We start from the raw sequence: 20,267 nt of genomic DNA on the forward strand, positions 1-20,267 counted from the left end.
AGATGCGGTGGAAGGAGTTTGTCTTTCCTGACTAAAGAATATCTGCAGCAATAAAAACTTGTGTCAGGGAGCCTATTGTAAAGCTTTAGCCCAGTGTTGAGGCTCTCAGAGATGGTTTTTACACTTATATATATATATATATATATATATATATATATATACATACAGTTGAAGTCAGAATTATTCGCCCTCCTTTGAATTTTTTTATTTTTTTTTTATTTTCTAAATGATGTTGAACAGGGCAAAGAAATGTTCACAGTAAATCTGATAATATGTTTTCTTCTGGAGAAAGTCTGATTTGTTTTTTTTTTTTTGGCTTGAATAAAAGCAGTTTTTAATATTTTAAGTTCCATTTTAAGGTCAATATTTTTAGCCGCTTTAAGCTATATCTGTTTTCTGAACCATCGCTATACAATAACTTGCCTAATTATTCTAACCTGCCTAGTTAACCTAATTAACCTAGTTAAGCCTTTAAATATCACTTTAAGAAACAATAGAAGTGTCTTGAAATGTGTTGAAAAAATCTCTCCGTTAAACTGAAATTGGGGAAAAAAACATAAATAACTAAACTGGGGGGGCTAATAATTCTGACTTTAACTGTATACGTATACACATCACATTTCATTATGTCATGACCCTTCTGTTGAACAGGTTTATCTCAGCCAGTTCTGCAGCCAGTGATTGGTGAGTACATGAATGTTCAGTTTTGGGGTGAACTGTCTCTTTAAGACTTCTCTCTGTTGCTCAGTAAAAATGTCTCAGCAGCTTTGTCAACAGGTTTAAGAGAAAACTCTGTCATTTCTGTTCTTATACAGATCTGAATTGTTTGATACAGATAACATCATGATGATAACTGTGAATATTATTATTTTTTCTTCTTCTCTTGTGTTTGGTGCACACCAAAATCCGAACACCTCGTCAATTGCCCTTATGCACAGACAACATTGTTAAATGTTCAGCTCGAGCTGAATTATTTGCGGGTTTAGGCTTGATATGAAAGGCGAGGGCTGCACAATATAAAAAATAAATTCAAAAATACCAAAAAAAAGTGGGCATTGATATCGCTGTGTGTGATTTTGTAATAGACACATGGCAAGATTTGCAATGTTGACTAGAGTTCATATTTTGACTGAACCACAGAACATTTGAGGATTCTCAATATAATAAAAAGTCACTGTTAGAGTGTTATTGATATATGAAATATCCATATCGCAGAGAAGTGCATTAAATTACCTACATGTTATGTGCCAAACATTCACAGGTTGTTCGGTCACACTTTACAATAAGGTTCATTAGTTAATGTTAATTAATGCATTTACTAAGATGAACAAACAATGATCAAAACATTTACTACTGTATTTGTTCATGTTAGTTAACGTTAGTTAATGAAAATACAGTAGTTCATTGTTAGTTCATGTTAACTCATGGTGCATTACCTAATGTTAAGCATGGACAGTTATGATTAATAAATGCTGTACATGTGTTGTTCATGTTAGTAAATGCATTAACTAATGAAACTTGTGTTGTTCTGTCTAGCTCAGTCCTGGAGGGCTGGTGTCATGCATAGTTTAGTTCCAACCAATGACTGTAAAAAATATGGACGACGCGACAGCCCCTTTTCCCATTGAACGCCTTGAGGGCAAAACGCCTGCTTGACGGGCACAAACTGTCGCAAAAGACTGCTGAAATTGGAGCCAGACATGCGCAGAAGGACTGTCTGATGGAGCCAGAGGAGGAGCCGCGAAAATGAGCAGAGTCGAGCTTCCAATCAAACGCTTTATGTAAAATCAACTACGCCCCCCGAACTTCTCAGCATGCGTTTGCTGTCATATCAACACAAATGGATGTAATAACGTTAACAAATATGAGGGTTTTATATATTCAATATATTCAATCGCATAACTTACTCGCGGCGTTGCGGACTGATTCCGGCTCGCATGCGGCAGCGCCGGCTCGCTCGGCCGCCGCATCTGGCTCGATTGACTCGGGCTGGAATCGGGCAGTGAGTCCAGGCATCCGGAGTAGGTCCAGCAGAGGTAACATTAGTCAGTCTGAGCTCTAAGAGATAAGTCTCCGGCAGGCGAGAATCTAGCCGGAAGTGTATTTTGCTCTCTGGGTGGTTAGGCGTGTATCAGCAAACTAATAAAGCCCGAAAAAAGCCCTGACCTTAGCGAATAAACAGTGTTCCACCAGGATCATGTATGTCAGAAACTGTAGTTTACTGCTGAACTCATTTTGTCATGGTAAAATAACACAGAAATCGAATAATAACACTTCAGTCTCCTGCCGAAGCTCAGACGCGCTGCTTTGAGAAACTGTCAATCACAACTGTCAATCACGATGACACGCCCAGCATTAAATTACTGCTAAAAACAAACTGTTTACAAAAATGAAGATCTGCACCTATTTCAGCACAATAACCAGTGCCTTAATCCACCAGAACTATCTTTCGGGACATTTTATTGCAAGTGTAATAATTTTTTTATTTGGGCTCAAGTCTCCTTCATTAACACGGAGGAGGCGGGCTTTATGACTTGTACTTGGTTCCAACCTCCTTCAACACACCTGCCTGCATGTTTCTCGTATACCTAAAAAGAGCCTGATTAGCTGCTTCAGGTGTGTCTGATTGGGGTTGGAAGCAAACTTTGCAGGACACCGACCCTCCAGGACAGAGTTGTGACACCCCTGCTTTCAGAGATGGGTAGTACGAGATACATTTACTTAGTTATATTTACATTATTTCTAGCGTTGGGTTTTCCACACGCCTGCACTCTTCTCTGAGCCTGGAAGTGTGTTTGTATAGTGTTGATCAGAGATGACTTTACTCTCCCTCGAGTGCTTGATGAGTTTGTTTGTTCTGTTGAACAGGTTCAGCTCAGCCAGTTCTGCAGCAGATGATGGGTGAGTAATGCGTAAATGATAGCTGAATGCATTACTATAACTCATATGGATATGGTGATCATTGTCTTGTGCTGGTTCACACTAAAGCAGAGCACACTGACGTTCGCTCTTATACTAGCAGGACGTTTTTCACCTCACAGTGTTTCCACTCAAGAGGTGTTCTGATTGACTCTCCCTCAGGAGGTTTACGGGTTTCTGTCTTCTGTTGAACAGGTTTAAGTCAGCCAGTTCTGCAGCAGATCATGGGTGAGTAAATAAGGAGCTAAATGTTCAGTTTTGGGTGAATTAACCCTTTAAAGTCAGGCCTATGTGCAATTTCAGCATGGTACCAGCTCTGACTGTACGGGAAGATCGCATGTGATGTAAAGCTAAAGCTCAGGATTAATGAGCTCACACTATACAGACTGTGTGTGTGAACTCAACACGTAACACTCGCTTCTTCCTCTGTTATGTTTAACGGCGGTTTGTAAACCAGCATATGGTTTATTTACACCACTCAGTGGGAAGGAGCGTGAAGCTCGGTGGAAAGGAAGAAATTTAAAACCGCAACAGATGAATTTTATTTCCGAATCACACCTGTATCTCACACATATATCATTCAACCATCCGAATGCCAATCAGTAGAGTTTAATCACCTCAACACTCAACAAAGCTGAAATTCAGCTCAGAATCTGACACTAAATTGCACAGTATATGCCTGGCTTAAAACATCCCTCAATTGCTCAGTAAATGACTCCCTCAGCAACCTTGTGAATAGGTCTAAGGAGCGGGACACACCAAGCCGACACCAAACACGAATTCCAACTGTGTTGTCGTCCTCACATCTGGACCAATAAACTGTACATGAACACACCAAACAGATGAACTCTGACTGAAACAAGAGCCTCGTTCTGTGCCTGCATAAGAGGACGTCTTTCCTCACCAGCAGGGGGCAGAATCTGAATGCAGGAAAACAACAGCCAGCCTCATCGTGTTTCTTCTTGGCTTGAATTGTTTACTTGGCTTCGTCACTTCACTATTACACACCTTACTGAACATCGTTGCTCTCTTCAGCCGATGGCGATTCTACATGTTCAATCGAGCCAGTGAGCTCCAATGTTAACGAAAGGCAACAACTGAAAAACACCAAACACACTAGCCGGACCAACGCTAACCAATGAAGCCACAGGTTGACCGTCAGCTTGGGGTGTCCTGGCCCTTATTATTTTTTCTGATTTCACACATCGCCGTCATGCATCTGTTAGACTGTCCGGCCGCTACACTTCTTGACAGTTTTCTTTCGTCATCATTACGTTATCGGACATCCAGGCATATGAATACATCTGTGAATGGATTCAGAATGCAAGCCTTCATGAGTTTCTGTCTTCTGTTGAGCAGGTTCAGGTCAGCCAGTTCTGCAGCCAGTGATTGGTGAGTACATGATGTTCTCCGCAGCTTTGTGAACGGGTTTAAGAGAAAACGTTTACATTTCTGTTGTTCTTCAGATCTCTATAAGGCAGTGTTGGGCAGTAGCGTCGCTACAAGTAGTGACGCTACTAGCTTAGCTACATTTCTCAGTAGCGTGGCTGTAGCGTCGCTACTTTCTAAATCAATTAGCTTTTAGGTAGCGAAGCTATTTTATTAGTCAAGTAGCGCAGTAGCGTCCACACAAGCTACATTTACCAATCGCGGATCAATAAGCGACGGCACCGACATTCACAGAGCTGTGAGGCCGGTGTTTGGCTGATGAAAGTAAATCCATATGATAGCGAGCATGATGATTTCTTCTTCTTCCTGTTTTACGGTGGTTGACAACAAACTTTTTGGTGCGTTACTGCCACCTCTGGTCGGTGACGTCGCCAACCAAATTAGGCTAATTCGAGACACTTGCTTGATGGAAAGAGGAGGTTATGGAGGAAGAGGAGTTATTTCTGAACTGAAGTAGGATTTTTGTGACCATACCACGAGAAGTACATGTTAAGATGCAATAACTTAATTTCTGATGCTGTGCTCAAAAATTACTTTAGTAATTTATAGTAAGTGCTTCTATAAATTACTGCATTATGTAGTGTAATTTATTAATAAAGATATATATGTATGTATATATGTATATATATATATATATATATATATATATATATATATATATATATATATATATGTATATGTATATATATATATATGTATATGTATATATATATATATGTATATGTATATATATATATATATATGTATATATATATATATATATATGTATATATATATATATATGTATATATATATATATATATATGTATATATATATATGTATATATATATATATATATATGTATATATATATATATATATATGTATATATATATATATATATATATATGTATATATATATATGTATATATATATGTATATATACGTATATATATATGTATATATATGTAGAACTAAACTGTTCTGCCTCATACGTTCATTGACAGTTTTATTGATCACTAAGATGTGATTGACTTGGATTTAAGTTGCTTCGATTCAAAAATAAAAATTGCAAGAGTAGCTTAGATGTAGCTAAGCTACTTTTGCCAAGTAGCTTTTAGCTTCGCTTGCTACATTTCTCAGGGGGTAGCTTTAGTGTAGTTAAGCTACATTTTAAGTAGAGTAGCTAATAGCTTAGCTCACTACATTTTTAAAGTAGCTTGCCCAACACTGCTATAAGTGTTATTATGCTGAGTTCACACCAGACGCAATATAAATCGTGATATTCGCACGTAAATAGACGCGTGAACATTTTGAGTTAACCCGCTTCATTCGCACGTCAAATCCACTTCATTTGCATGTTAAATTTACTGCACAATAGACACGGATTTGCATCATGGGCGGGGCTTTTGCCTGCCCGATGACTCTAGCTTCATTGCTAAATGGCTAACATGGATTTTATTGAGAGAATAGCTGTGCTTATGTGCCTTAGGAAGGCTGATAAACATTGTTGATTCTATTGGAGACGTGTCTGAGTTGACTAGATCCTTTCAGAGGTGCAGCAGCTCTGAGTTCATCAACTGCTCCAGCATGATGGAGGCTTCCAGCGATGCTTCTGACTTAGCCCAGACCAGTTAAATCAACTGTTGTCCAGTGTCGACAGAGGATTTTCCCCTGGACATCAACAACAGACGCTTCATCATAATCACGCCCCTACAAGAGCAAGCTCCTGATTGGTTAACATTTAATGAATGTCTGGTGAAGTTCAGATTTTCCAACTCGAGCGATTTACACGTTAACTTGTGCCGATTTATTTGCGCGAGTCGCATCATTCACTCCGCGATATGTCTATTCACGACTTTGCATTGACTCAGCATGTAAATCACTCACGCTTGAGCACTCCGCGTCTGCTGTGGACGTAGCATTATGCTAACATTATTTCTTATTGATAAATCAAAGCATCCAATCACTCTCTCTTATTCTCGCGGGATGTTTATCAACTCTCCAGTTGAATTACTCATATTTCAGCTTAGTCTTTTATTTATCTGGAGTCACCACAGCAGAATGAACCACTAATTATTTCTGTCCAAATTTGTGCTTATTGTCATTGTCAGTGTGGTAAAGATTGTGTCCTAGCGTTGAGTTTCCCACACAGCAGCACACATCTCTGAGCCTGGAAGTGGTTTATTTTGTTAATCGTCTCAAAGATGTCTCAATTTTACTCTCTTTTAGGTGCTTGATGAGTTTGTTTCTTCTGTTGAACAGGTTCAGGTCAGCCGGTTCTGCAGCAGATGATGGGTGAGTACACGAATGTTCAGTTTTAGGTGAACTGTCACTTTAAGGCCAGGCGTTTAAATAATGTAGCTGACAGCAAGCATCAAGAGTTTATTGATTGTGTCTGTCGAATGTAGGTCTCGATGTTATTTACAGAATATGTAAACAGTCCGCTTTATGCAGCATTAGTACAGCAGCTGTTTCTTGACTATTACGCCAGAATGAGAGTATAGTTCCTAGTAATATTGGCCTAGACAATACTATTTTTCATTTACTGTTTCATTGACCACATATGTGCGCCTCTACTAAATGGACATGATTTCAGTCTTCAAATCATTCTCCGATCGATCAGCGATTATATTTAATGACTCCATCAGAACCTACCAATCAGGGGTGCTTTTCCCAAAACCATCATTAGCCAACTCGGGTCGCAAGTTTCGTCGTTACAAACGTAGTTCATTGATTTGCCATTTCTCAAATCCATCGTGCTAACGAACATTCGCAAACTGCGTTGCAAACTTGTGCACTTGCGACTACACCTCTGGAGCTGTAGTTAGAAACAGTTCCTGGCTGTGTTCTATTCCCACTTATCCCCCCTATGCCCTATTTATTTAGAACATCCTAACATTTAAACTTGGAATGATTAAAAATAAAAAAGCATTAAGCTCATCTCTCTTAGGTATAATTTGCTGAATTTACAGTTCAGTTTTAGCGATCTTCATGTTTACATTTGTGTTCCCTTCGCAGTGCCCTTTGGAAACATTGATGTCATTTTAAACACAGCCTCATAGCGAAAGCTATAGGTGACCAATTATTTAAATTCGTAATTTATGTTATTAAAACAAAAAACACAGCATACGTTAATGCTTTTAATTTATAGTGAGTTATTTATTAAGTATCTGTACTGTATATGACATGGACCTGCTGGTTAGAACATTTCTGCAGTGGTTTGCTTGTGTTAAATTGTATAAGTAGACTTAAAAAAAAAAAAAAAACTACAAATAAATAAACAATATCCTACTTAATAATAATCATAATAATAATCATTAATATTATTATTAAAATATATTTATTTTTAATTTTCGAATAAATATAAATTTAATTTCCTAATAAATCGCCTCATTATTTATTTATATTATTTATATATGATATTAGAATACGTGTTATCTTTTGTTAGTGATTTTATATTTTAGAGTAGGATATGTAATATTCTCAATAGTATTTGTAAAAAAACACACAGGCCCTACATCTGCATTTACATATATTTCAACACTTGTCTCTACATCGTTCTTTTCACAATCGATGCATCGTACTATGATAGTTCAGCCACGAGTTACGTCGTTGTTTAGGAAACGCACCCCTGGGTAATCTCATGAACCGGGTACTGGTGTTTGTTTAAGAGTTTACAAGCAGAGGAAGACACAAATGTGCTCCCGTATATCACACATGGCCTACCACAGCCACAGCACATGAAGGGGTAAAGGATGTGTGGAGACGTGAATGATCGATTCGCTCGCATCGAAGCAGCTAAAATTTTATTTTCCGCCAGTTTTATTATATGATGTACATGCAAAAGACTCTAGCTTCAAATAGGAAAGTGATCAACTCTTTCTGGGAGAATTTTGAACAAAATGCTAACAGTCGAATCCTGTTCAGTTCATGATGCTAAGCTAAAAGTGACTCTGTCAGAACAAGAAATCGTCTGAACGTATTAATAAATGGTTCTAGTCAACTGTTTAACTGTAGAAGACTTGTAAAATGAGCCCTTTTCATAAAAAAGTGGAGACTTACACTTTAACTTGAACAGAAAACATGTTCATTTCGTTTGTTCTGTCATGACAGCTCTCTGAGAGATTTAGTACGGTAATGAATATGTAAATGGCGATGTTGAAGTGTTTGGTCTTGGTGGAGTAAATCTGCTACGCTGCTGCTGCTGCAAACATAATGTACGTGTAAATGTCTGGTCGCTACACTATTTTACAGTTTTCTTTCGTCATCATCCTATTATCAGCTAACATTCAGACCTATAAATACACTTTTGACATTGGTGAATGGATTCAGAATCCAAGCCTTCATGAGTTTCCCTCTGTGTTGAACAGGTTTAACTCAGCCAGTTCTGCAGTCAGTGATTGGTGAGTACATGTTAGATGAATGTTCAGTTTTTGGTCACTTTAACACTTCTCTCTGTTGCTCAGTAAAGTCTTTAAGAGATTTTTGTTTTAAATTTCTGTTGCTCTACATATTTACTTTCATTCTTCACACATTAGCACACTTACCTGAACTCCAAAGGGTTTATTATAGTGTGGAGTGCCTCAGAGATGTCTTCATTTCACCTCGAGTGCTTGATGAGTTTCTGTCTTCTGTTGAACAGGTTCAGGTCAGCCAGTTCTGCAGCAGATGATGGGTGAGTACATGATGGATGTTTAGTTTTGGTTGAACTGTCACTTTAGGATTTCTCTCTGTTGCTCAAAAACACCAACAATGCTCCAACAGCAGTCAAACACACTTGAAGAAGCTAGTCAAGCTCTTCAAGATCGCTATTTCATTAGGGTGTGTTTCATTAGGGTTGGAGCTAAACTCTGCAGGACAGTGAGTCTGATTACTCCTGGATCGCTCTCTGATTTCTGAAAACTGTTTAATTACATTTGGATGCACAAATCCAGCGCTGTATACAAATTTAGTTAACTTACGTGAACTAAAGTGTCAGATACACTGCATTATATTTAGTTTATAGGGAACTTAAGATGAGATGCCATAAGATGGCATAAGATGAGAATCTTTAAATACAGTTAAAGTAAAAGTTACTTGCTCTCCTATTTAATTTAAATTCCTTTAAAAATGTTTCAAAGTCAGCTGCTCTGTCTATGAGCTGATAAATGAGCAATCCACTGATGGATCCACTGATTTACGCTGCTTTAAAGTGGAAGTGAAGAAGTCAGTCAAGTTTACATTATTTTGTAAATTGATTTCCACTTTAATAAAACATGTTAAAACAAACTTGATAAATGTAAGCATTTTGCAGAGAAGGACATGTTTCCCAATAGTTTTTAGAGTATCTGACATCACAGGGTTGGTTCCGTTCCCTCAGCTGAACAGATGGTTTAAACCCTGGTTTAAGTACGCACTGTACAAATGTTAGCGGGAAATGGACGTTTTAAAATACCAGAACCGAACTCGATACTTTAGACCAGTGGTTCTCAAACTGTGGTATGTGTACCACTAGTGGTACGCGGAGGAATCACTGAGTAATGAATTCAATTTGTACAATAACACCAACAACGCGTAAAATGTTTACTTTAGTACATCGCGTCATCACCTGCTAAAAAATCAATTCAGTTGGCGCAGAACTAGAGAAAGAGGTGCGTGGTGCTTGCAGCGCAGATACTTGCTAGAGCAGTGGTCTCAAACTGTCACCGCTCCATCAATTACCAGGTCCAGGTCGCACAAAAAATTATTAATTATTTCCGTTTTATTTATAATCTGAGTCTGTACGATCGTTTATTTAGATAAAAACTTTTATTTTGAAAAATGACCGCATTCTCGTTACATCTCGGTCACTCGAGTGCCAAAGTTCAACCCACAGGCTAGCAAAATGAGTACTTCAGCACGACGCGCTTGTGTATTCCAGGTGAAAACATGCTAATTTTTCAGAAGAACCGACTTGACAAGAACCGACAGAGTAGCTTCATATTTTGTATGGAATATAACTTCGTTGAATGAATCTGACTCTGCCTCGTTTTCGAACTGTGCAGTGCTGTCGCTGCTTAATTTGGCCAACTACGCTACTTCATTTCAATGCCGCTGATTATGGTGATACTTGGAGAGACAGTTTTTTTCTGAGGAGGCACTTGGTGAAAATAGTTTGACAACCACTGCTTTAGACGACACTAGTGTGTATTACATATGCATGATAAATTTAACACACACACATGTATCTTGTGTACAAAAAAAATGTTTATTGTAAATGTGATTAATCGTGATTAGTTTCCTGCACAGCACTAATAATAAATAATGGAGCTTTTGTGGGGGATCGGTCGGTCAGCTGGTGGATTTACACCATAGATATATACACTAGATATCGCATAGGGACCCTGAGCATGCGTCAATAGCGCCGCCATATTGGTACAGTGCTCCCAGGACAAATGTCATTCAACCGCACTAGTCAAGACAGTGTTATTACATGAAGATGCGGGACTTTAGCGCTGTCTACGGGTGTAGTAACGAGCAAACAAAGAAAACAAAGCACAAAGGCAGAACATTTCATAGGTAATATTAAGTTTTTTTCTGTTTTTGTATGTTCTGAACTTTTGTGCTAATCAGGTAACGTTATTGATGATAACAGTCACTTACTGCATTCACCATACGGCAAAGCAGCTCCAACTCACACTAAACACTCGGCTTATGCTAGTTTTGTTGAATAAAATCAGCAAACAATGCAAAAGAAATACGACAACGAGATGCTGCGCTGCCAGAAACTTGTATAATTGTTGTAAAACTCCCGATCACAGATATATGTGTATATGTGTATATGTCTGGCTTTGGATGGCCACAGTCCTCCACTGTACCTTAGTCCTGCATTCATTTCAAAGAAACTCTACCCTGTAGCAAGATGGCTGCTCTATTGACGCATTTCATCCAATAGACAACAATAGGCCAGGCGACATCTAATGTATATATCTATGGGTGGAAACAAGAACAGCAGAAATGTGAGATCTGAATAAGCATACACAGCGCCCTCTAGTGGATTCACAAAAACTGCAGAAAACGTGCCTCCTGGGAGTATTTGCAGCTCTCCAGACATGTATATAGTGGTACGTTTTCAAAATAATCCTGGGTTGAGACTTTCAGAAAAGAAAAATAATAGTGTGAGACTGATAACGGCAGCCAGAAGAGAGAATAACGTCAAATCGACTGTCCCGCTCCCATACACACTGCATTACAAACACTTCACACAAGCGGTGATATGTCTAATGTAATTTGATGCAAAGATGATGTAATACATACATGAATGCACACAAATGTTCATGTCTTTTATTAAACAATCAATATATTCAAAACTTAAGATGCTGATGATCAGTCTTAGAAGAAGGGTCTACTGTGTTTTGAAGTTCCCACAACATCAGTGCTTATTATCCTGATATACTGACTGTGTCTAACGCTGGCGCTGATCTTACTGTCAGGATCTGCCATCGTTTTGAGCCAGCCGCTGCAGTTGGTCCAGCAGGTCCCGCAGAACCAATCGGCCAGGAGTGCTGTGATGATCGTGCGGCAGCCGGACAGGGCGCCTCAGAAAGGGGTGGACCACGGCTATAAATGCTTCGTCCCGGACTGCACTAGTGACGTCAGCACTCTGCACACGCTCCCCGCAGACAAGAGCAGTCAGGAGGTCTGGCTGAAGTTCATCTACGACCGCATCCCTGCGCACGTCAACTCCAAGGTGATGGTGTGCTCAGCTCATTTCACTCCTGACTGCTTCACCAACCAGGGCATGTTTCAGGCCGGATTCGCCTCTCGGCTGATCCTCAAGAAGGGAGCAGTTCCCACCATACCCGCCCCAAAGATGCTCACTCCGAAGGCGGTGAGTAGCCACTTCTACTAGCTTCGCTGTTATGTGTTTGTGGTTTTCTCGAGCTGAAGATCAGGAAAGTGTGGGTTGTGGCATAATAAAAGCTCTGCTGATTTTGTGCAGCGCTGCAATCGTCTCTCATAAGCAACTGCTTTAGTGTTGAATACACTAATGGACACGCTTGTGTTTCAGAGTACATTACAGCCCAAGAAACCAGCAACAACGATTCCACGTTTTTTAGACAAGTTCTGCCAGACTGATGCTCCTGCGTTCTCGAACAAGGGAACGCAGCTGGGTGTGAGAGCACTGAGCTCCAAGGTTCGAAGCAAAGGTAATGACCCTCATCATTAATAAGCATCAGCTGCGTATAAGTATAATTCAGCCTTAAAACCGTACAAGATTTACATATAAACACTGCTGGGTAACAGGTCTTACTGTTTGGTCTTACACTATTTGAGCTGTTGACAGTCTTATACAGTTGAAGTCAGAATTATTCGCCCCACTTTGAATTTCTTTTTGAAATATTTTCCAAATGATGTTGAACAGATTGAGGAAATGTTCACAGTATGCCTGATAATATTTGTTATCCTGGAGAAAGTCTTATTTGTTTTATTTCGGCTAGAGTAAAAGCAGTTTTTAATTTTTTTAAACAACATTTTAAGGTCAGAATTATTAGCTGTATTTGTTTTGGATAGTCTACAGAACAAACCATCATTGTACAATAACTTGCCTAATTACCCTAACCTGCCTAGTTAACCTAGTGAAGCCTTTAAATGTCACTGTAAGCTGTATAGAAGTGTCTTGAAGAATATCTAGTCTAATATTATTCACTGTCATCATGACAAAGAGAAAATAAATCAGTTATTAGAGATGAGTTATTAACACTATTGTGATTAGAAATTAGTGTAAAAAAATCTCTCCGTAAACAGAAATTGGGGAAAAAATAGACATAGGGGCTAATAATCCTGACTTCAACTGTGTGTGTCCCACGCTGCTATAAACACTATAAGGAGGCATGTATCTCACTAAAAACTGAAAATTGGTTGTTTTTGCATTATTTCAAGCAAATTCGTTCTTCCGGTTTGAAAAGAAATCTTGAAGCTGCGTCACAGCGATGAGATCCTTGTGTAAATTCCAGAGACAGGCTGTACCAGTGAGTACAACGTGATGTCTTTGAGCTTTCAGTATTAATCAATCAAAATTCTTTTTTCCTCCGATTCCTTGGCTATGTTCGATTCAAACGCATGTCATTTTCCGTCATGAATTTTTTTCGCGCTATTTTAAATTTTTCGAAAAACTAATTTGATCGAACTCGTCCTAGGCCGTTTCTCCGATTTTCACCAAAATTTAATCACATGATCTACAGACCATGCCAACCAAAGGTTATGGAATTCAAGTTGATTTGACCAACCGTTTTCGTTTAACTTGCGATCAAATTTAACGTAGAACTAGCGAAAATGGACTTGAGGCGATATCTCCGTAACGCATTCACCGATTCCCACCAAACTTGGTATGTGTTATGACAACTAGGGTGTGAGGTTATTTGTGGAGTTTCTGCGCACTGCCCCCTAGTGGCCCGGACAGTGCAGAGCTGCGGCCCTCCAGAAACTGAGTTGACACCTGTATATCTAATAGTGTCTTGGGGAATTTTCAGTTTTGTTTCTTATTTCATAGTAAGAATAAGAATATGGTGTGTGCCCAATTATTGTGATCCTGTACAGGTCACCATTATTACCCTTACTGATTCAGTCTTATTGTCTTCTCCCTGTCAGCCGTGCAGGCGTCAGTGCCGTCTAAGAGTATTGGCACCATCACCACTGAAATGTGGCCCTCGCCACCCAAAAGAGCCCGCGTTGAGTACGAGGAGGAGGACGAGGAGGAGATGGAGGAGGATTTCCCTGAAGAGTCTGATCCTAAAGACTCGGACTATGATCCTGCTGAGTCTGAAACAGCCGAATCACCGGATTCACCCGATTCAGCTGATTCAGAAATACCGGCTGCGTAAGTATCACTACATTAACGGGACATCCCAGACTTTACATCACAGGGGAATAATAGGTCACCTTAAATACAAAAATAAACTTCCGTTGTACATATTGCATGGCATGTTTTCAGTTTTCAGGGCATGAGGTTATTTCTGTGTGTTTATTTCTGTGTGTTTTCCTGCAGAGCCCCAAAAGTGCCGGCCCACAAGGATGCCAAGTTCGTGGTGTTCGAGCAGTGCCTCCTCAGCCTCTTCGAGAGGTGTCCTGTCTGCAGCAGGGCCTGTAAGGTCCGGCCAACCCGTATGGGGACGTACATCTCCGTGAACCAGCTGTGCCCCAACTGCGAGTTCAGCAGGCAGTGGAGCAGCCAGCCTCTGATCGCCAGCACTCCTGTGGGAAACCTCCAGCTGTCGGCTGCCATTTACTTCAGCGGACTCTCCTACATCAGGATACAGAGGGTACATCCATTATCACACACTAAATCATACACATGCTGGAGATGCCAAGGTTATTTACTTTACCAGACAAAAACTAAGACCAAAATCATTGATAGTTTAAGCTGGTGTCGTCTGGATAATTGTTGTGCGATCAGATATAGCATTTCTCACTGATGAGAGAGACGCCTGGGATTTGGCTTTACAGAATCCCTCATAGAAAGATCAGCCTGAAGGGAGAAACTGATAGGTTTGTGCAGAATGTTAGCATCATTAACTAAAGCCGCAATTCATCAGCAGATCGCTCGTATGTTAGCTTATAGACAAACCAGCTGATTAACGTGGCTTTAACACGCTCCAGGTTATACTCCGTAAACAGCGGTGAGTTCGGTGAACTGATGACCGTCACGGCCAATCACAGTCATTTCTGTTGAGCACTGGTGAACACAACAGCAAATCAGCGCTGTTTCAGAACGAGCTCAAATGTTAGCAGGAAATGAACGCTTTTAAAACTTCAGTATCTATGTGTACCGAATTCCAGTATGGTGACGACATTAATATGAATACAGCTTCACCAGATGTCTTCAAATCTCTATTTGGTAATAAAGTCAATTCTCCGAGTCTAACAGTATTCAAGTACAGAAACTGAATGATCAAAATAAAAGTGATTCATTGAAATTAATCGTAGTTAAGGTCATAATGGTACAATTTCTTATACCTGAATGCTTTTAAACTCATTATACAATCACAGGCATTTAAAACACTGTGATATAAACTCAGCATTTCATATCCTGCGATGTATTACGAATGATCACATTGCGATATCAATGCTGAAGCCACATATCCTGCAGCGCTAGTGCTTATAATGCATCATAAGTTTTGCTTACAAATTAGGGTTGGGTTGATAGACGATGCTATTGTCCATCACTGATGGCTGATAGCCATCATAATGCTAAGCCAGCATCGCAATCCTCCGCCAAGCCCGGGGCGCAGTGGAAACCCGCTCACGAAAACATTTACACTACACTAACGTTTACTCTTTAGTTTTAAAATGGACTTTCTGAATGAAACGATCCACAGATACACTAGCGTTTCACCTAGCATTTGTGAACAGCCCTCAGTCCACACTATACGGCTGACTATACACACACACACTCTGTCATGTGCTGCAGTGTGTGAGCTCCAGCAGTCATCAAGGATGGTGTCTCGCTACAGTTGTTAAAGGTGATATTTAATTAATCTCGTCTTTAACGACTCTTCGCTCTCTTGAATCTATCAGGTAACAGAATCAGTACACTGCTTCAGTCGTTCACTTTCACACTTGTACTCAGTTAATTTAGAGTAAATCTCAGATGCTGTTGGTTGTGCACCTTTTTACCAACCAAATTTGTGGAGGCCATTATACCGACACAGATCACTCTGCCTGTTCATGACAGAGTCCTGCTGGATAACCGATTGACTGGTGGTCATGTGTGTAGCTTATCTTCATTTATTGCTGATTTGGTTATGGGTAAATCAAAGACCATATGGGTCAGGTAGTTGAAACGATACGCTACAAAAAATTAATCCGTTACGAATTAATTATTTATAAATAATTAATTCACCTCCGTCTACGACGACGATGTTATCGCCCATCTTGATGTTTCACATTAGACATTGTACGGTCACCCAACCCTATTTCGAATTTCAGTCTCTGCTTTTGAGTCTGCCTCAGGAGTTTTATTAAATAAATCAGATGTATTTTAGGCCCTGTTTACACTAGTGTGTTTAGTTTTAAAACAGCGTTTTAGATCAAAAACGATCCGCATCCACACTAGTGTTTTACCTAGCGTCTCTGAACATATCTCCGTCCACACTACGCCACCAAAAACGTATATCACGTGACCATTCGCGCACTCTGGGCATGCGCGTTCTAGTATAAACAGCATGTGTCTCGCTCGGCATTTGGTTATTGTTAGTCAACAAACGCCGGTTGAACAATGAACGCGATGGCAAAGAAACCAAGAGAGGTGTTTTTGTGGACAGACGACGAGGTCGAGTTGTTACTAAATGTAACAAATGAATAACTGCACAACGGCGCCTAAAACAGACAATAGTGCAAACAACGCTCCCATTTCTGTGCCCATGGTGTTGTTTACAGTGAAGGCTGGTCTGCTGTCTTCCGGTAGCTTTAAAGCCATGTGTTATAGTCATGTGATAGGGGCTTGACGAATAAGGGAAGAATACGCAATGTGCAGAGTTACTGAAGTTTGTCCTGCGCACTTGCGTTTTTTTTAGTTACTTCTTTGGTTTGGTGCGTCAATCTGATCGTTACTATTATTCAAAAGAATAATAATAAGAATAAGAATAATAATGTTTTTATTTTTACTTTTTCTTACATTTTACAGGGTGATAACAGACAAACAGACGTTTCGGCACAAAGCCTTCCACACTGAGGAAGGCTTTGTGCCGAAACGTCTGTTTGTCTGTTATCACCCGTAAAATGAAGGAAAAGTAAAAATAAAAACAGTATGAAGCAATTGAGTGTGAATCATTACCTTCTTTTGAATAAGGATATGCAATTACACAAAAGCCCCAATCAGGTAGCGAATCTCAGCAGCCCCGTCTCCGCTTCCAGATGTGTCCGTTTTCCCTCATCCACACTGAGACGGAGCAGCAGCGTTTCAGAATGAAAACAGCCTCTTTTGTGTTTCCAAAACGCTCCGTTTTCTGCGCTCGAGAACTCCGGCGTAGTGTGGACAGATGGCGTAACCGTAGTAAAACTTATGCGTTTCCAAACTAAAACACATTAGTGTAAACGGGGCCTCAGACTCTTCTCTTCTGCATTCTTCATTAGTGTTGGCGTCTTTTCTTTGCTAGTGAAAATTATAAATTGGTTTGTCATAAAGGTGCTCTTTTTACAACTCTAACTGAAAGATAGACAGGACGACTGATTTATTGTTGTTGTTATTATTGTTATTATTGTTGTTGTTGTTGTTGTTGTTGTTGTGTTAAAGATGTTCAAGGGTATGAACCTGAAGATGAACCTCTATAGCACTTTCCGAAGACATGCTAAGATGTTCCTTGAACCCACCATCATCCACAAGTGGAACCAAGACCAGAACGCCCTTCTGCAGAAGATGAGCCGGGGCCACGAGGTCGTTCTGGCGGGGAAAATGAGAGCTGATTCAGCTGGTGACCTTTTCATTTACTTATTTACTTATTTTAGTATTATTAACTAATGTGTTTTCATTAATTGCAGTTAATCACATCCAAAATAAAAGTCTGTTTTGACATTAATATATGTGTGTGTGCTGTAGGGCTGCATCAATAAGCATCGATATGGCAATGTGTGCATCCACAACAGTCACATCAGCAGGATTGGATTATTAATTAACGAGTCAAAGATAAAAATATAGACATTTATAATTGTTTATTTATTGATGACCATGTTTTAGTTTTTATAAGTTTATTTATATACTGCTAGACTCCGCAGAAAACCATACAGCGCTGTTTATTTCACTTTTATCTTCGCCCTGTCCTATGCATTTATTTATTTGGCATCTCTTTACTCTCTTAAATGTCTATTACTGGCATCTTAAATGTCTGTTTATTTTCAGAGAGGTGACGATTCACTGTGAGCAGTTTGAAAATCGATTCAAATATGTGATGATTCAATTCGGTAGAAATTTCGAATGAATGGTGATGCATGTTCTGAACAGAGGGGGGCGCTGTGTTTACAGGCTGAAGGCTGATTTATACTTCTGCATCAAGTGCACGCATATGCTTAGGCGCAGCCCTTGCCGTGGCGGACGGCGAGGTTCATTGCTATCCTTAAACAGTTCATTACTATCTTTACCTGTTTAGTAAGATCAAATATCATGACAGCAACACAGCTACATCTCCCAATCAGTTTCAAGCACTTTACCTGAAATCTGAGCACTTTATAAATTAGATTAAAAGCTTCTCCAGCACCCCTGTGAACACTTAAATATACAGATGATGTCATTTACCTTAGTCTTCTTCATTTTGAAATAAATAGTAACTTGTGTTTGTTTGTGTGTTTGGGGGTGATTGCAGGAAAAACGTTGACGTACGGGAGCTACAGCATGGTGGACTTGCAGACCAAACTCGTGGTAGACGTTCAGCTGGTGCAGGTATCTGGAAACATGTGGACTTGCTGGCTTATTTATGACCTTATTCTTGTTATGATAAATAGCTTAAGTCTTTATTATGATTATCAGGGGACTTAAAAACTCTTAATGTCTTAAATTTCAAAATCTTACCTGTGGCAGGTCTTAAACACTTGTAAACAGGTAAACATTTTCCTTTGTTGATGTAAAGCAGGGGTCACCAATCTCGGTCCTGGAGAGTCGGTGTTCTGCATAGTTTAGCTCCAATTTCCCTTAACACACCTGCCTGGAGCTTGATTAGCTGGTTCAGGTTGAGACTAAATAAAAGAAGGACACCGGCCCTCCAGGAACAAGTTTGGATACTCCTGATGTAAAGCAACCAACAATTCATCTAAAAAAAATGTTTAACAAAAGTCAAATTGAAATTATATAGTCTAGAAAGATATAGTCTAATTATTATCTTTACATTTTTACAATAACATTTGATTCAAAGTTCTCCATGTATATATGCATGAATGTATGTTGTGAATAAATTTATTGTACTGTTTAAAACTTAAAATTAAAAGTCTTACTATATAAGTACTTAAAACTATACTTTTTTAATATATACAGTTGAAGTCAGGATTATTTGCCCCTTTTAAATTTTTTTGTTCTTTTTCAAATATTTTCCAAATGATTCCTGAATCCTGTAATATTTTTTCTTCTGGAGAAAGTCTTATTTGTTTTATTTTGGCTAGAATAAAAGCAGTTTTTAATGAAGCAAATAATATTAGACTAGATATTCTTCAAGACAATAGTATTCAGCTTAAAGGGACATTTAAATGCTTAACCGGGTTAATTAGGCCAGTGGTTCTCAAAGTGGGGTCAGGACCTCTTTTGGGGGTGGTCGTTTGGCAATTTCCAAAAATCAGCTTTTTATCAAACTATTAAAAGTACCATAATTTATCCATAACAAAATAGTAGTTCATATTACCATTGTTTACATATTAACAATAAACATTAAAAAACAACATGCAGCTAAAAAGCCATCAGCCTTTCAAAATGTTTAGTTTTTGCAAGCCTCAGGGGTGATTACGTTATATTAAAGACACAGCATTAGCGTCAAACATTGATTTTATGGCACCAGGTTAAACTTTCTGACACCTTTTCGGCATTAAAAATAAATACAGACCACAACTGAACATGGAGGATGGTCTCTGAGGGGCGTTCTCCAAAAATAAACGATGAATAAACTTGGGCCTATTGGTGTGTGCATCGTTGTGTGTAAGATGTATATGTTTATAAACACTTTAGAGCAGTGTTTCTCAGCTGGTGGGTCACGACCCAAAAGTGGGTCGCAGGAACATTTTCAGTGGGTCGCAGTGTGTGGTCAAAAAAACATCAAAAGTTTAATTTTTAACTTATTTTGCTTATATTGGACTTTTATTTTGAAATGCGTGCGACAACTGTACCGTTTGACGTTAATTTCGTACATTTTCACTACTTGTGTATGATAACAAATAAATACAAATGAATTCTAATTGCTAAAATTATATTATAGTTCCTAAAA

The 20,267-nt window shown here is 39.1% G+C and overlaps 1 protein-coding gene across 9 annotated transcripts in view; it reads left to right on the top strand.

Annotated features, from left to right (window-relative positions):
* si:ch73-389k6.1 overlaps positions 1-20,267 on the top strand; it is a 778,105-nt gene that overhangs the window by 751,203 nt on the left and 6,635 nt on the right. For 5 of the 9 annotated variants that reach the window (XR_012402504.1, XR_012402505.1, XM_073948331.1 and 2 more), the window contains 13 exons: positions 652-684; positions 2,869-2,901; positions 3,115-3,147; positions 4,279-4,311; positions 6,613-6,645; positions 8,721-8,753; positions 8,993-9,025; positions 11,802-12,199; positions 12,380-12,518; positions 13,960-14,188; positions 14,357-14,630; positions 17,603-17,780; positions 18,666-18,742. Coding sequence is in view for 7 of the 9 variants with exons in the window: in XM_073948331.1 (XP_073804432.1) it covers positions 652-684; positions 2,869-2,901; positions 3,115-3,147; positions 4,279-4,311; positions 6,613-6,645; positions 8,721-8,753; positions 8,993-9,025; positions 11,802-12,199; positions 12,380-12,518; positions 13,960-14,188; positions 14,357-14,630; positions 17,603-17,780; positions 18,666-18,742 (1,526 nt within the window). In the remaining 2 variants the exon portion in view is untranslated. Of the gene's footprint in view, positions 1-651; positions 685-2,868; positions 2,902-3,114; positions 3,148-4,278; positions 4,312-6,579; positions 6,646-8,720; positions 8,754-8,992; positions 9,026-11,801; positions 12,200-12,379; positions 12,519-13,959; positions 14,189-14,356; positions 14,631-17,602; positions 17,781-18,665; positions 18,743-20,267 lie in introns of all 9 variants that reach the window. The other 4 variants (XM_073948333.1, XM_073948334.1, XM_005168118.5 and 1 more) reach the window with 3 other exon arrangements.

The sequence above is a fragment of the Danio rerio genome, chromosome 4 (genome assembly GCF_049306965.1).
Source record: "Danio rerio strain Tuebingen ecotype United States chromosome 4, GRCz12tu, whole genome shotgun sequence".
NCBI classification, from domain to species: Eukaryota; Metazoa; Chordata; class Actinopteri; order Cypriniformes; family Danionidae; genus Danio; species Danio rerio.